This window comes from Pelodiscus sinensis, chromosome 4 (assembly GCF_049634645.1).
Source record: "Pelodiscus sinensis isolate JC-2024 chromosome 4, ASM4963464v1, whole genome shotgun sequence".
In the NCBI taxonomy this organism is placed as follows: Eukaryota; Metazoa; Chordata; order Testudines; family Trionychidae; genus Pelodiscus; species Pelodiscus sinensis.
This window is the reverse complement of record NC_134714.1, coordinates 71,568,291-71,585,494: the sequence shown is the minus strand read 5'-3', so window position 1 is coordinate 71,585,494 and position 17,204 is coordinate 71,568,291. Positions and strand designations below refer to the sequence as shown.

Here is a 17,204-nt window from a genome sequence, read left to right as displayed (position 1 = left end):
AATCATACCGGGATATGAAATATATCAAAAGGATAGAGCAGGCCGGGTGGGAGGTGGAGTGGCACTGCATGTGAAAGATAATGTAGAATCAAATGAAATAAAAATATTAAATCAACATGTTCCATAGAATCGCTATGGATAGTAATTATATGCTCCAATAATAAGAAATTAGCAGTAGGGATATATTACCGACCACCTGATTAGGACAGCGATACCGACATTGAAATGCTGAGGGATATTAGAGAGGCTACCAAAATAAAGAACTCTATAATAATGGGGGATTTTAACTATCCCCATATTGACTGGATACATGTCACCTCAGGAAAAGAAGCAGAGAGAAAATTTCTCAATGGCTTAAATGACTGCTTCTTGGAGCAGCTGGTGCAGGAACCCACAAGGGGAGAGGCAATTCTCGATTTAGTCCTGAGTGGAGCGCAGGATCAGGTCCAGGAAATAACCGTTACAGGACCGCTTGGGAATAGTGACCATAATAACATTTAACATTCCTGTGGTGGGAAGAACACCTCAGCAGTCCAGCACCCTGGCATTTAATTTCAAAAAGGGGAATTACACAAAAATGAGGAGGTTAGTTAAACAGAAATTAAAAGGCACAATGACTAGAGCCAAATCCCTGCAAGCTGCATGGAAACTTTTTAAAGACACCATAATAGAGGCCCAACTTAAATGTATACCCCAAATTAAAAAACATAGAAAGAGACCTAAAAAAGAGTCACCGTGGCTTAACCACCATGTAAAAGAAGCAGTGAGGGACAAAAAGGTATCTTTTAAGAAGTGGAAGTCCAATCCTAGTGAGATAAATAGAAAGGAACATAAACACAGTCAAATCAAGTGTAAATATGTAATAAAAAAAGCAAAAAAAGATTTTGAGGAACAGCTAACCAAAAACTCAAAGAAATAAAACGTTTAAGTACATTAGAAGCAGGAAGCCTGCTAAAAAACCTGTGGGTCCCCTAGATAATCAAGATATTAAAGGAGCAATCAAGGATGATAAAGCCATTGCGGAGAAACTAAATGATATCTTTGCTTCAGTCTTCACGGCTGAGGACGTTAGGGAGATTCTCAAATCTGCACCGTCCTTTGTGGGTGATGAATCTGAGGAACTGTCCCGGATTGAAGTGTCATTAGAGGAGGTTTTGGAACAAATAGAAAAACTTAATGTTAACAAATCTCTGGGACCAGATGGCATTCATCCAAGGGTTCTAAAAGAACTCAAATGGGAAATTGCTGAACTATTATCTGTGGTTTGTAACCTATCCTTTAAATCAGCTTCTGTACCTAATGACTGGAAGGTAGCCAATGTGACAACAATATTTAAAAAGGGCTCTAGAGGCGATCCTGGCCATTACAGACCAGTAAGTCTAACTTCAGTACCGGGCAAATTAGTCGAAACAATAATAAAGAATAAAATTGAGGCATGTAGAAGAACATAATTTGTTGGATAAAAGTCAACATGGTTTCTGTAAAGGGAAATCATGTCTTACTAATCTATTAGAGTTCTTTGAAGGGGTTAACAAACATGCAGACCAGGGGGATCCTGTAAATATAGTATACTTAGATTTTCAGAAAGCCTTTGACAAGGTCCCTCACCAAAGGCTCTTGTGTAAATTACATGGCCATGGGATAAGAGGGAAGGTCCTTTCTTGGATTGAGATCTGGTTAAAAGACAGGAAACAAAGGATAGGAATAAATGGTAAATTTTCAGAATGGAGAGGGGTAACTAGTGGTGTCCCCCAAGGGTCAATCCTGGGACCAATCCTTTTCAACTTATTCATAAATGATCTGGAGAAAGGGGTAAGCAGCGAGGTGGTAAAGTTTGCGGATGATACCAAACTGTTTAGGGTAGTCAAGACCGAAGCAGACTGTGAGAGACTCCAAAAAGATCTCACCAAACTGAGTGAGCAACAAAATGGCAAATGAAATTTAATGTGAATAAATGAAAGTAATGCACATTGGGAAAAATAACCCCAACTATACGTACAGTATGAAGGGGGCTAATCTGGCAATGACAAATCAGGAAAGATCTTGGAGTTATCGTGGACAGTTCTCTGAAAACTTCCACACAGTGTGCAGCGGCGGTCAAAAAGGCAAATAGGATGCTAGGAATTATTAAGAAAGGGATAGAAAATAAGACACAGAATATCTTACTGCCCCTGTATAAAACTATGGTACGCCCACATCTTGAATACTGTGTACAGATGTGGTCTCCTCACCTCAAAAAAGATATTTTGGCCTTGGAAAAGGTTCGGAAAAGGGCAACTAAAATGATTAGGGGTTTGGAAAGGGTCCCATATGAGGAGAGGTTAAAGCGACTGGGACTTTTCAGTTTAGAAAAGAGGAGACTGAGGGGGGATATGATAAAGGTATATAAAATCATGAGTGGTGTGGAGAGGGTGGATAAGGAAAAGTTATGTATTAGTCCCCATAACAGAAGAACTAGAGGACACCAAATGAAATTAATGGGTAGCAGGCTTAAAACTAATAAAAGAAAGTTCTTCACACATCATGTAGTCAACCTGTGGAACTCCTTGCCAGAGGAGGCTGTGAAGGCTAGGCCTATAACAGAGTTTAAAGAGAAGCTAGATAATTTCCTGGAGGTTAGGTCCATAAAAGGCTATTAGCCAGGGGATAGAATTGGTGTCCCTGGCCTCTGTTTGTCAGAGGCTGGAGAGAGATGGCAGGAGACAAATCGCTTGATCATTGTCTTCGGTCCACCCTCTCTGGGGGTATGTCTACACTACAAAGTTAGTTCGAACTAACGGATGTTAGTTCGAACTAACTTTCCTAGGCGCTACACTAGCGCTCCGTTAGTTCGAACTTAATTCGAACTAACGGAGCGCTTAGTTCGAACTAGGTAAACCTCATTTTACGAGGACTAACGCCTAGTTCGAACTAGCTAGTTCGAACTAAGGGCTGTGTAGCCCTTTAGTTCGAACTAGTGGGAGGCTAAGGCTTCCCAGGTTTCCCTGGTGGCCACTCTGGCCAACACCAGGGAAACTCTATTGCCCCCCTCCCGGCCCCGGAGCCCTTAAAGGGCCACGGGCTGGCTACTCACTTTGTGCCAGTTGCAAGGCTGCAAGCACCCGTGCCTGCACAGCCTGCACCTGCCACACAATGAGCCAGCCATCCAAGGGTTCCCAGCCCTCCACTGCTCCCCACGACCAGCCTGGCGGCTCCCGGGAGCCTGCCCGGGGGCGCAAAAGGCGGGCGCCCGCCTGGTCAAGTGCGGAGATCGTGGACCTCATCGAGGTTTGGGGGGAAGCCTCCAATGTCCACGATCTCCGCACTAGCCACCGGAACGCGGCCGTCTATGGACGCATGGCTGCCAGTCTGGCCGCCAGGGGCCACCAGCGCAGCCGGGAGCAGGTGCGCTGCAAAATTAAGGACTTGCGGCAGTCCTACTCCCGGGCCTGCCTGCCAGGGGCTGACCCGGAGGCCTGCCCCCACTTCCATGCCCTGGACCGCATCCTGGGGCCTCATGCCGTCCCTGCCCCCCGGGACGTGATTGACCCCGGGGCAGAGGGACCGCTCCTGGAGACGGAGGAGGAGGAGGAGGGCTCTGAGAGCCAGGAGCCTGCCGCCAGCCTTCCCAGGACCCGGGACCCCCGAGGCACCCCACAGAGCCGCTCGCCTGCATCATCAGAGGCCGGGGAGGCGTCCACCTGTGAGTACCCTCGTGTTCCCCTTATGTGTACGGGGGGCTGAGGCGAGAGGGAGCCCCGGGACCGTGCGCCTGGGCCTTGCCCACCACGGAGCAGCAGCTGGGGATCCTGCAGGGGCCCTGGCCTTGCAGAGGGGAGCTGGGTTTCACACACCTGGGCCCCTGGGGTAATTGACCGCTGGTCTTCTTGCACCACAGCTGCAGCACCGGGGCCTGCAGGGCGCACCACACCGCCTGCAGCAGCCGCCCGCGCCCGGGCAAGCAGGACAGCCAGGAACCAGGAGGACTACCAGAGGCGGCATCTCCGGTTCCTGGACCGACAGCTCCGTCTCCAGGACCACTGGGTCCAGGAGGACCTCAGGCTGCGCCAGAGGAGTCTGGAGGCCCTGGAGGAGCAGGGCCGTGCCCTGCGAGGCCACCTCCAGAGCCTGCTGGACCGCTTTCCATTTCCTCCTCCCCCTGCTCCCCCTCTTGCTCCCCCTCTTGCTCCCCCTGCTCCCCCTCTTTCTCCCCCTCTTGCTCCCCCTGCTCCCCCTGCTCCTCCTGCTTCCGCTCCTGCTTCCTCCACACCCCCTGTCCTCTCTGCCCCCCCCTCCACAACCATTCCCCACCGACGCCCCCGGACCCGCAGTGTGGCGAGACGGGAGAGGCAGCCGGACTCCCACCCCTGAGCTTTCCTTTCCCTTCCTCCCTTCCCTCCCCTCCCCTTCCAGCTCCCTTGTCCCAGGTTTCCCCCTCCCTTCTCCCACCTTCATTCCTCCCTCCCCCACCCCAGTTCTCTGAAATAAACAGACGTTTTTGTTTGAAAACCAGGTGTCTTTATTGTACAGTAGATAGGGAGGGGAAAGGGGAAGGGGGGGGTAGGGTGGAAGAAGGCCCCGGTGGGGCATGCAGGGAGAGGTCAGTCCTCCTCCTCCTCCACCTGGAAGCTCTCCCGCAGGGCTTCCCGGATCCGGATGGCCCCCCGCTGGGCTTCCCGGACGGCGGCGGTGCGGGGCTGACCGTAGTGTCCAGCCATGCGGTCAGCCTCAGCCATCCAGGCTGGCAAGAAAGCCTCCCCCTTCCGCTCACACAAATTGTGGAGCACACAACATGCCGCCACCACGGGAGGGATGTTGTGCTCGGCCAGGTCCAGACGGGTGAGGAGGCATCGAAAGCGGGCTTTCAGTCGCCCGAAGGCCCCCTCCACCACGATGCGGGCCCTGCTCAGCCTGTTATTGAAGGCCTGGCGGGAGGGATTGAGGTGCCCCGTGTAGGGCTTCATGAGCCACGGCTGCAGTGGGTAGGCGGCATCCCCCACCAGGCAGACGGGCATGTCCACGTCCCCGACCCTGATGTGGCGGTCGGGGAAGAAGGTCCCGTCCTGCAGCCGCTGGCACACGGAGGAGTTCCGGTACACCCGTGCGTCGTGTGCTTTGCCGGACCAGCCCACATTGATGTCCGTGAACTGTCCCCGGTGGTCACACACGGCCTGCAGGATGACGGAGAAGTACCCCTTTCTGTTGACGTACCGGGACGCCTGGTGTTCCGGGGCACGGATGGGGATGTGCGTCCCGTCGATGGCCCCCCCGCAGTTGGGGAAGCCGAGGGCGCCGAATCCCCGGATGACGGCGTCCGGGTCGGCGAGGCGGACCACCCTGCGGAGCAGCACCCGGTTGATGGCCTTGACCACCTGCGGAGAGAGACACAGCAAAGCGTCAATCAGTGGGGCGCCCGGGTGGCTGGGAGCGTGCGTGCCCTGGCAGTGCCCCGCGCCCCACTCCCGGAAGCAACCCCCCTGGCGGCGTGTAGTACGGCCGGGACAGCCCGACCTCTCCGGTGCGGGGCGCCTTCGCCTCCTCCCGCCCCCCCCTTTGTCCCTGGGGTGGCCCATCCCCTCCTCGCAGCCCCCCTCCCCCCCGGCTCGGTGGCCGACGAGCGCCGTACCTGCATGAGCACTGCTCCGACAGTGGATCTCCCCACGCCGAACTGGTTCCCGACGGATCGGTAGCTGTCCGGCGTGGAGAGCTTCCAGAGGGCGATGGCCACCCGCTTCTGGAGGGGGATGGCGGGCCTCATGCGAGTGTCCCTTCTTTGCAGGGCAGGGGCGAGCCACTCGCAGAGCTCCAGGAAGGTGTCCCTCCTCATCCTAAAGTTCTGGGTCCACTGTCGGTCGTCCCAGTGCTCCAGGACGATGCGGTCCCACCAGTCGCTGCTGGTGTCCAGACGCCAGATGCGGCGGGGCACGCCGGTGCCGGGGCGCCGCCGCGGCTCCTCCACGGCCCCCAGGACGGCCAGGTGGAGAGGCAGGGGGCTGACGTTCCCCAGGTGGTGCCAGGCAGCCTCGAGCCATTGGTGGCAGGCTTGCAGCAGCAAGTCCAGAACGTGCACCAGAAGGTGCAGGGCGAGCCGTGGCTCCATGTTGCCACCTGCGGCGGTCCCCCCCGAAGGGAAGCACCGACACAGACGGGCACAGAGACCGATGCTTTGCTGTCCCTCGGCGAGGTTGGCAAGCAAGCAGGGAAAGCTGAGAACCGGCTGTCCAGGGGGGTCCCTTTAAGCACGAGCCTCAGATAGCCTCAGACAGCAGCCACACAAAGCAACTGCTGACCTGATGCCCTGCCAGAACCGGTTTCAGCTGCCCTTAAATGCCCCCCTGCGTCCAATCAGTGTGGACGCGCTAGTTCGAACTAGCAAAACGCTAGTTCGAACTAGTTTTTAGTTCTAGATGCGCTAGTTCGAACTAGCTTAGTTCGAATTAACTAATTCGAACTAAGTTAGTTCGAACTAGCGCTGTAGTGTAGACGTACCCTGGGGCACCTGGTGCTGGCCACTGTCGGAAGACAGGATACTGGGCTAGATGGACCTTTGGTCTGACCCAGTACGGCCGTTCTTATGTAAACTGTAGCTCTTAATGAAGACAAATAACTATACCAACATTAGAGCTTCTGTTGGCATAGGTACCCCACTTCCCCGAGAGGTGGTAGTTATGTTGTTGGAAGAAGCCCTTACTTCAACATAGACCAACCTAACCCCAAGCGTGGACAGCACTAACTAAACCAATATAACTTATACTGACCAAAGTTTGTAGTATTGCTCCAACCCAAGAGATGATAAATAAGCATATGGAGCTCTCTGGTAATCATGCATTACAAGCAAGATGCATTACTCAGCAGAGCTACCAGCAGATATGGAGAATTTATTTAACTGTACTCAATGCACTTTGAAATACTATCATAGTATTAACATGGATCTTACTCAAAATGCTGCACAAACATTAACTTCCTACTCCATACAGCATCCTTGTAAGGCTATACTAGTATTACGTACACCTAACAACAGGATACTAAGGAAGAGAACTACAGGCCCCATCTACACCAAGTGATCATGGAGTCATTGGCCCCTGTGACAATATAGCTGTTCCTGACAATGTTAAAAGCAGTATTGTAAACATATGTCATGGTGTCCCTCTTATTTGACTAAGGCCTTAGTCTATCTGGAGTTTAAAGGGAGTAGGATCTAACGACGTTATATCTTTAGCCCTGGTACTCCCAGGTTAGGGACACCGCTCTTGCACATGGGTCCTCCTAAGTAGTTGTAGTTGCAGGGTAGGAATCTTAAAAGCACCTAAATGACTTTGTGAGATTTCTGCTCCCAAGTCACTGAGGTGTTTTTGAAAATCCCACTAAGGTACATATAGAGTGACTTGCAAAAGGCAACACAACAAGTCAGTGACAGTGTCAAGATGTGATGACATTAGGCCTTCCTGACTCCTAGTTCCATTTCACCCCCATACACTACACGCTTTTCTAGTGCTAATTCCTCATTTTCCATAGTAATCAATAGCTTAGCCGTGGAAATCTGGTGCATGTCTGTATGCGCCAATTTTCACTAAGCAGCATAGACTTTGGAGTGACACACAAATGCAAAGCGGCCCCCTGCCTCGTGTGTCTGAGAGCAAGGGATATTGTTGGACTAACTTTGAACTGCAACCGTGCCATCACTGAATGGCAAATCCTTCTGGCTCTGAAAACAGCCCTTTGCAGGGTGAAAGGGGGATGGGGATTCTAAAGCATTCCACAGTAAAGTACCTTGAGACCACCGCTGTGTGTGCTTCCCAGAGGCTTGGCTCCCAGGCCGCCAGTCTCTGGATAACTTCCATCCCAAATGTATGTCACATTTCCTTCCAATAAAAGCAAAATATTTATACTAATCTGGGGTCACCCAGAGGCCATCCTGCTATCGCAAGTTGGAAGCAGCTGCAATATTGTAAATCAAGGGGCGAGAGGGTGGATAGGATTAACAGGGGCCTCCAAAATAAATGATGGGATTTGCTCTCAGCTTCTGCCGGGAGGTGTCAGAAATGGGGCAAGACACTCCTGGTGGGTTATCCTGAGCTGGGACAATGAGGTGCTGGCAGAAGAACCAGGCTTGAGCCTTCAACACGGCATGAAGAGGCAAAAGAAGAACTGTGTGACAGCCACATACTCTAGCTGGTGGAACACAAGGGCAAGGGAACTCACAGTAAAAAACTGCTTGTTGGTGATCACTACATAATGGTACTGACAGCCAGGCAGGAAGTCCTGGGGGATGGAGGTAGATCTGACAGCTAGAAAGTGAAGGGGGATAAGGGCTAAAGCGAAATCACCCCTTTGAATTTTTAGAGAAGGGCTAGGCAATTCATTAGCTCATCTGCCTGGAGAGAATTTTCTGAGCTAACCCTGAAGGAAAGAAACATGAAAGTTCACTTCATCTGCGTGATCCCAAACCAGATATTAATGTCTTTTAGGGGATGGGGTTTGCAAAATACTTTGGGATTTTCCCATTGTTTGGGTCGCCTGGTCCCACTGGCCAACCTTTCTAGCAAAACTCTATAATGCTGTTCACTTCTGCGGTTTGGTTGCTTACCAAGAGCTCTCTCCTGCCAGATTTTGAGACAAAGAAATGTTTTGGGATGGCGTGCATGGCTATGGCCATGACATAATTGTCTACCCACCTTCCTCAGCCCGTTTGGAAAGATGTCTTTAGTCCTGGATGGAGGCTGTGAATACAGGGGGCACATCTGTGAGGAGGAGAACTTTCTGTCTGGGAGGGGACAGCGTGATGGAGTTCCTCAGTCACTTGTGGAGACAAATATCCTTCACTACAGCTTGTGGGCCCGCCAACAAATGGGGGGAGGGAGCAAAACGGGCAACTGCTGCTGGGACCCACAGGGGGCTCCTGGTCACCACTACTGGACCCTTTAAATTGCTGCTGAAGCTCCACACCACATGCTCTGAGAAGTGCTCAGGGCTGCCTGGGATAGGCACAGCTCACTTCTGGACAGTGCTGAGGCTGCTTGGGGGAAGCTAGCCCCAGCCTTGTCCCTTCCGCCTGAGTTCTTCCCTCCTCTGCCTTGCCCAGCAGCCAAGTGAGTCTGAGCACTTGATACACAACCAATCATTTCTGCCTCTTTCCTCTGCATGGACAATATAAGCCCAATTCTGCATCTATCCAGTGCAGCCCCATTGAAGTCAATGACTCAGCGTCTCTTTGGCATTTGGACTGTTTTGTACCACACCTTCACTGCAATGTGACCCTAAAGTCAGCATGACCAGACACAGGAAGCTCACCAAGTGTAGGGGGATCCTGTGGTGGCAGAGAGCTGGCAGAGTCATACCAATGTCACCTTCCTCCCTGTGAATGAGGTCGAGGCATGGGGGAAGAGCAGGCGGCTGATTCTCAGCTACGGAAACAGCCCTTTGAGGCATTGACATTGGAATACCTGAAAGTGTTCCGAAGCCAGCTCTAATTTTACCTGGAGACCTTCCCAGTTCACATCTGATCCATTTCCTCCTGAGTTGCACTGGGCTTCCCACAAATGCAGACAAGGTTCATGCTCAACACGATTCTGTGAGTATAACTACGATCAGAATTTAGCCCTACTGCTGGATGGCTTTTGGAATAAATTACCTTTCTGGAAAGTTTCATGTGAATTGAACCATCTGATCCTCACCTCCCACCCCTCTCAATCTCCAGTTAGCAAGCAGGGCTGGTACTAGAGTTGCAATACTTGATGTCAATGACAGTAGATTTCAAGCCACACACACAAAAATCTTAATGAAGATGATCTGCCTGAGTTTAAGTACCTATCAGTAATTTACAGGTAAGTAACTTCTATAACATTGCTGAACTTAAATATACTTGTGTAGAGGCTTCTTTAAAGCCCAAATTAGTGTTTTTGTTCCCAAACTGCAGCACTTCTTCTTTCTAATCTGTACACAGAATGTGCTTTTCCTGTTGCAATTGCTCATCGTTTCTTGCCTTCCTCTTTCAATGGAAACTGAGGCTATGTCTAGACTACTCTGATCGATCAGAAAAAGGTACGCAAATTGAGCTCCGCAATTTGCATACCTTTTTCTAATAGTTTCTTCGGAAGAGGCTTTCCCGAAATTTGGCCGGTCTACACTGGGCCAAATTTCAGAAAAGCCTCCTCTTTCGGAAGAGCCCTTCTTCCTTGTGGAAGGAGGAAGACAGGGCTTCCAAAAAAAAGCAGAAGAGCAGACCTGTTACCTGGACATGAAGTAGTTTTTCCCAGAAAACCCCTGTAGTGTAGACGTAGCCTCACAGAAAGAGAGATGGTGCATGTGTGTTTTAAAATGTGTGCTTATGAGTGAGGCCTTGTGCAAAGCATGTATAGTGTGTGCATGTTTGTTTACTGTGTATGTCTGCATGTGTGTAAATAGGAAGTTGTGTGTTGTGGAGGTGGCGGTACAGAAAAGTCACATGCAGGTTTTCCAGTGATTCACTAATTTGTGCACAGTAAAACATATAAGGAGAAGAGCCCTTTTAAGAAGCGATTGGAATGTAGGAGATTGACCCTTCTGTGGCAAGCAATTGGAAAATGATACTTAGCGACTAGAGAAGGGACAGCCTGTAGCACTGAAACGGACAAATCAAGCCCATGCTACCCTGCCTATGTCTCATCGACAAGGATATGCCAGCCTGTGTAGACGATGCCATAGAAAGTTAGTTCCCCAAAAAGTGTGGTAGAAGTGTCAGCATTTTTGCAAGAGCAGAATTTTAGCTCTTAACTTGAATCTCTTTTGCCTGCCCAAAAAATCCTTGCTCCAATGTCAAGTGACATGAGGGCAACCTCTTCCCTAGTGTAAGGAGCTGCAACACCATGAAAGTCAGTGGCTCTGCAGTGCCATACACCAGGGCCCCATGTTGGCCAGTGGTTGGGAAAAAAACGTAATATAGTGTCAGCAAAGTTCTGCTCTGTTCACATGGGCTGGCAGAACCGTGTTTGCAGAAACTACTTTCAAGGCCCGTGTCTTAAAAATGGTTTCCCAATGCAGGGGAAAGTGCAAGGCCAAGCTAGATGAGAAACATGTGAAAAGCAAACAAAAACATAAAGAGCAGAAAGGAATGTAAAGTGGTTTTTTGCTTTAACACTCTGAAGTGTTGTTAGTTACAGAGGTAAAAAAACAGGGTAAATGATCTAAGTGAAATACTGTCCTTGTTGAAGTCAATGGGAGTTTTGCCATTGACTTCAATGGAGCCAGAATTTCACCCTCTGTATTTTATAAACAGATGTGCCTATAATGACATGAAACTATTGCAGTTCAGCTGAACTTTGCAGAATCACATAATATTTTGCTTCATATACAGTACTTGTGTAACCTATACAGTACTTGTGTAACCTACACACCTAGTGGATGTGATTCACTGTCCCATGTAGTGGCATTTAGAAGACTTACTGACAGAGATAAGAACATGTGAGCCTTACCACTTAAGCCGACAAGCACCTGGCTTTATAGCTCAAGCTGTAGCGGCTCCTACACTAAGTTCCAGAGGTTGTGGGTTTGAATCTGCCTGCTGGCAGTTATGCTTGTTTGAACTTCTATGTTTCTCATCTGGGTGCAATAGATTAATGACAGATATGTACACTAATTTTGATTTTTCCTTGCCTAATGGCCCCAGTACATGCATGCTATTTCTAGATACTCATCAAGGTCAAAGATGACTAAAGTGGAACAGATAAAGTAAAGAAAACAAACTTCCCCCTTTTTTGTTTCCCCCAGAGCTGCAAGCATTTCATTCATACAATTCTTACCTCATTTCTCCTCTTCTCTCCAAGATTACTGATGTGGTGAAAGTGGAAAGCATTTTAAAGGAATGGTGTCATTCATCAGGTAACCAGGCCTCTGTGTGTCACAAAAAATGCAAATATTTGCAATGAATATGGTGTTCTCAGAAGACTTCATAGCAGTGATGAATGAAATCTCATCCAAACTTAGTAAAGTACTATTCACATGTTACAAAGCACTGAACTGAAGCTGAGTGGCTAAGCAACTCAACCAAAATCAAGTGGCAGTGGCAGAGCTGAGAAGAAAACCCAGGATGCCCAGTTTCTTGATCACACTGAGTCTCAAAAGGCCTTTGGCTATTTTTCCTGTCTATTCTGCAGATGTATCTTTTTTGTCATTGCTGAATAGTTTTTGGACCTTCCCAGTCACTTCATTCTCCTCTGAGGTATTGGAACTTGAAAGACTGTAGGCAGAGAAGGGAAAAACAATTTAGACAAAATAAGAGCTGCCCTGATCTTTCCATCAGAGCTTTAACTGAGGCCAAGCCCTGAAAGATTACACACACACACACACACACACACACACACACACACACACACACACACACACACACACCCATTCTTTGCACAGCAGCCTTTGCCTTCTGGTTGTGACAGGGAGTGAAAGTTCTGAAGACTGTGATAGGCTATTCACATGGCATGTCCATCTGGACTGGAAACAGGAAGTAGGGTGAATCTACCAAGAGAGCTACTCTTCACAAGCTGTCAGCCCAATTTTCCAGACCTGCCTGGTTCATATGTGCAGCCAAACTTTGGCTGTTTAGCCAAATGCATCTTTCTGAGGATCACTCATCACTCCTCATAGCTGACATTTCCTTGTTATCTCCCCTCTTTGCCTCCTGAGTAAAGAAAAACAACAAATGCAAGCTGAGACTATGGCACCTCCATCCTTGTGATTGACACCTTCACTCTGCTGCTGGGTTAAGACCTTTGCAAGTGGGAATTCCTTGTACTGAATTAATTAACTGTCATATTGTTATTTCTCTTGATCTACTGCCATAGGAACAAGAGTGGGTGCTATAAAACTTTCACTTATTACACACAGATCTGAACAGAATATTGAAAGGCACATTTAAAAGACAGTGGGGCTGAACTATCCCTCCGCCCCCATCTGCCCGTGGGGGACACACTTCACTGCAGACACTGCACAGAATTGATTACAGACCTCTAGTGGCCTTATTTATATGACTTTGTTTAGCCTCAAAATTGCTCACTCGTTCAGTAACTTAGAAAGCTGTATGCAGTTTCCCCATAGGGATTACAACATGGTGTCATTTCATCTCCTCTACATTTCCCATCCTGTTGTCTGTTTGTTTTATTTTCCTTGCCATAACATCTGTCCCGCATTGCTGAGAGGTTTCACAATTTGGATCCTGCAATAAATTATGACGCAGAGTCAACAGGCTTCAGAATTTCACTGTTTGCTTTCTGCTTCTTTTTCAAGGGCTCCTTGGTCAGCCACTGCTTTTAAATGGACTTCAGGGTTTTTTTTTTTCTTTCTATTTTTATTCTGTTATTTGTAAAAACACTCTTTAGAAGATGAAAAATAACATTTCTGTCCCTCCTGCTTGTGCCCTTTTCTATGTGGGGCACTGGTTTTCCTGCAGAGTGTGTGTGGAACTCAAATTAACCTGCTTTAAAGGACTCGCAAAAAGAGCTCTAACAAGCTCTGTACAAAACGACCTAGCAAAAAATTCTAATATAGAACAGCACAGGCACTCATTTTTCTATTTGCCACTGGCTGGGAAAGAGCTTGCACCGTCAGCAGCTGTCTGTCTCCACAGCCCACAGCCACAAATTGATCTGGGGCCCTTACCAAAATGGAAGCACCACCCTAGATTACATGGGCCACAAAAATCAACCCTGGATGGCTGCGAGGGAGACTGTAGAGAACATCTGAACTTCGGGCCGAATCTCAAACTTTCAACACTAGGGACTGGTTTTAATTGATTTACTTTTCAAGACTATGCTAGCGTATCTCCACCACAGAAAGGGCCAGTCAATATTTAAAAAAAAAAAAAAAAGCGAGCGAGAGAGAAATCTAAGATTAGCTTTCCTTTCCTTTGGAATTTCCCTGTGACAGTAGAGTTCTACACCACCACAAAGCAGAGATGTGCCTACAGCTGACCTCTTGGTACCTTCCCCTGCCATTCAAACCGCTCTTCCTCCAGAACACATAGTAGCTTGCAATTCCTTATGAAAGGAGTAGCCCCTACTGTCTTCATTCAAAGAGGGAACCTGAAAACGCTCCACAGCCACCAGCTTTGCTCCCTTCAGTAGCCATTCCATGACGGAAGCAGTTGCTTCTTTCTTCAGGATCATTTTGGTTTGGTGGGAACATACCGGTATTTGTTTCAAGGATTCTCCTTTCCCCAAAAGAAAGGGGGCCTGATTCTAAGTTGGCACCATTTTTATACTAGTTCAACACCTCTGACTTGTGTCAGTTGGGGTACTTCCACCAGCATAAAGATCAAAATCAGACCCTTTGTTTCTACCCTCTCAGTCACTGGCTACTAGGGTTGCCAGATGGCTGAAACAAAAATACCGAACACCTCCCCCCCCAAAAAAAAAACCACCGAGGAAAAAATCTGTTGAAGGGGAAAAGACCAAAGTTGTTGAGACAAAAAAAAGACTCCAAGGACTTAAGCCACAAAAAAACCCAAACAAACAAACAAAAAAAACCCCACATTTAAAATAAAACAGCATGTCCCCTTTAAGAGTGAGTGCAGGGATAGGAACAGGGGAGTAGTTGATCATTAAGACCCAGGGGAAGCATTGCTTCCCCTAGGTCTTTTGCCATTTTGTGCCGGAAGCCTTGGGGAATCAGGTAAACATGGGGGCTAGGGTTGGTGGTGTTGGGGGCCGGGGGCTCAGGGGAGAGGGAAGGCCAGGCGCTGAGTGTTTGTAGGGTTGCCAGGTGCCTGGCATTTTCGCCTCCTGGCCAGGGAAAAATTCAGAGAATACCGCACATCTCAGGTGTCCGGTATTCTCTGAATTTTTTTTTACCAGACAGGAGGAAAAAATACCGGACTGTCCAGGTGAATACTGGACACCTGGCAACTCTACTGGCTACCTGTGTGACTAGTCTATATTTATTAGTGTCCAATGTTGCTGATCAGTATCTTCTTAACACACTGTCCTTCCTGGCATATTAATCCAGATATGGATTTCAGACATGCTGAAGTAGGAGTGTTCAGATCATTTTTCTTCTGGCTTTATTCCTTGCACTCATTGTCACTGACTCCCTGCTCAGCTGGCCAACAGTGTAAAGTAGAAGTAAATGGAATTAGGAGCATTGTTTGGTGTTGTATTTGGGGAATGCATCAGAAATCATTTATGGCTCCACTTTTCATGAGTGGCAGAGTCATCCTAAACCCATGACTGTAGTAGTTCAGGCCTGTATGCAGGGGGAGGAGGTGATGCAAAAGCACCCCCTCATGGTTCCCCAGGTAGTAAGCATGGTTCAGCCAGTCAGGGGAAGGCAGGAGCAGCATGCTGCCTAAGCCTTCCTCCCCCATGATCTGACCAGCCAGTGAAGGATGGGCCTGATTTCCCACTTACTTGGGGTGCCATGGGAGGTGCGTTCACACCCTTGTTGTCCACATTTACAAAAACACATCCTCCACAGAAATTCCTGCATGCAGGCCTGTAATTCTAGCACTGCTTAATCCAGGGATGGGCAACCCCAAATAGTGTGTGGGCTGCATGAGTGGCCCTCCTTCACTTCACTGGGCTGCAGGAGTCCACAGCCCACTAGGGTTCTACCTGCAGCCCTCCTGCCTGCCCCCCATGCACCTTTTGCGTACCAGGCACCAGAGCCCCGCACTTACCTGCCTCTCTCCCTCCCAGCACTTTTGGAGCATGCAGATCACCTGCTTCATGCTTCATCACTGCTCCTCCCCCTCCCTCTCAAAGCTGGAACACTGTGAGCAGCTGATTCTTAGTGTTCCAGCTCTGGGACAGAGGGGGAGGAGCGAGGCTGGAACATGAATTAGATGATTTGCGGCTCTTCCAAAAGAGGGGAAGGGGAGGTGCAGGAAGTGTGGGGCTCTGGTGCCTCAGTGCACCAGAGGCATGGGGGGGAGAGGCAGCCAGGGAGTCCGGGGGCCACAAGTGGAGCCCTAATGGGACACAAGTTGCCCACCACTGGCTTAATCTATCATGTTTTCTGTAGCTACACAGACATACCAAAAGGCTACTTCTTACTAACGAAGATGACGGCATAATGCACAGCAAGAACAGCAAATCTGTATTAGGTTCATTTTAAACAGAGTGATGAGCCTGTGAGATATGTAGAAGTTAAATCTCTCACTCTCTTGCCAAGGAGGAGGTGAATTTGAGAGGGTGCTGCAGTTTACAGTCAGGCATGATTCACTTCAAGTTAACTGCTGGAACACAAGGTGGTACTGAAGGCATGCAACCAGGGACTGCCAAGAATGGATTCTCAAAGGAAAAGCAGAAGTACCTGGCTCTTTGCCTAGCTCTGAGTCTTTTTCCATCCCATTCAATTTCTTCTTAGAATTCCTGTCTGTTTTGCAGTGTCAGCCATTTCAATAACAGCTGATATGATGACAGAGATGCAAGAATGCTCTTAAATTTGTATCCATCTTGGTCAAAGACTGACTGTGCCTAGAGAAGCCAAAGATTGCAACATGCGCCCACAGTTATTGACAGCTCTTGAAAACAAGCTTGTGAGCTAAATAGTATGGCATGCTAGGAAGGGAGGTAGGGAGACTTGGCCAGAGAGGAGCTGTCTCCAGAATGGGAAGGGGGGTTTTGCGGGCTCCTCCCTGCTCCTGGGCATGTTTCAGCACCTCTGGCTTCAGCTCCTTGCTCCCCAGCACAATCCCAGGCCCCACAGCAGCTGCTCCAGTAGTCTTGCCTCCTGCTTAACAGAGGCCATGGAATTCCAAATAGCAATTACTGCAAAGTCATAACTTCTGACTGAGTTACAGCATTTCTTTTAGAAAGGTATCCAGTCTTGATTCAAAGATTTCAAGTGATGGAGAATCCACAACACCTATAGATAAATTGATCCAATGACGAATTACCTCCACTTTTTAAAAAAGCGTGCTTTATTTCCAGACTGCTTTTGTCTAACTTCCGTATCCAACTCTGGCTTTTATTACGCTTTTCCTAAATTCAAGAGCCTTCTACAACAAAAAAACCTCTTCCTCAAATAGGTACAAGTTGATCCTCTCTAGTCTGACACCCTGGGGACCTGACTGGTGCCAAACCGCAGGAGTTCAATATTGTCTAACAGCATGACCAACACTTCCACTGCTTACTGGGCTCTTAGAAGACACTGAGGGGTAAATTAGAACTAAATGGGTAAATTAGACATTATGGGGTAAATAACACAAAGCACTGAGAGCCAGAGCTGGTGGTTGTAAACAGACTTTATGAGACCATAGG

At 48.7% G+C, this 17,204-nt stretch overlaps 1 protein-coding gene and 1 long non-coding RNA gene across 4 annotated transcripts in view; one reads left to right on the top strand and one right to left on the bottom strand.

Moving 5' to 3' along the window:
- LOC142829150 (uncharacterized) overlaps positions 1-17,204 on the bottom strand; it is a 243,039-nt gene that overhangs the window by 197,182 nt on the left and 28,653 nt on the right. For 2 of the 3 annotated variants that reach the window (XR_012903484.1, XR_012903486.1), the window contains one exon: positions 11,757-11,847. This is a non-coding gene — a long non-coding RNA (uncharacterized LOC142829150). Of the gene's footprint in view, positions 1-11,756; positions 11,848-15,619; positions 15,725-17,204 lie in introns of those variants that run through there. The other variant, XR_012903485.1, reaches the window with a different exon arrangement.
- On the top strand, positions 3,118-4,403 carry LOC142829149 (uncharacterized). Its single transcript, XM_075927360.1, has 2 exons — positions 3,118-3,682; positions 3,878-4,403. Exons 1-2 carry the CDS (start codon positions 3,133-3,135, stop codon positions 4,348-4,350), a joined length of 1,023 nt encoding a protein of 340 aa, XP_075783475.1. The 5' UTR covers positions 3,118-3,132; the 3' UTR covers positions 4,351-4,403.

Excerpts from the sequence above, each read along its gene's own strand:
- LOC142829149 (XM_075927360.1), top strand. The coding sequence starts at position 3,133 with ATGAGCCAGCCATCCAAGGGTTCCCAGCCCTCCACTGCTCCCCACGAC. Across the intron at positions 3,683-3,877 it reads GGCCGGGGAGGCGTCCACCT|CTGCAGCACCGGGGCCTGCA; the intron begins GTGAGTACCCTC and ends CTTGCACCACAG.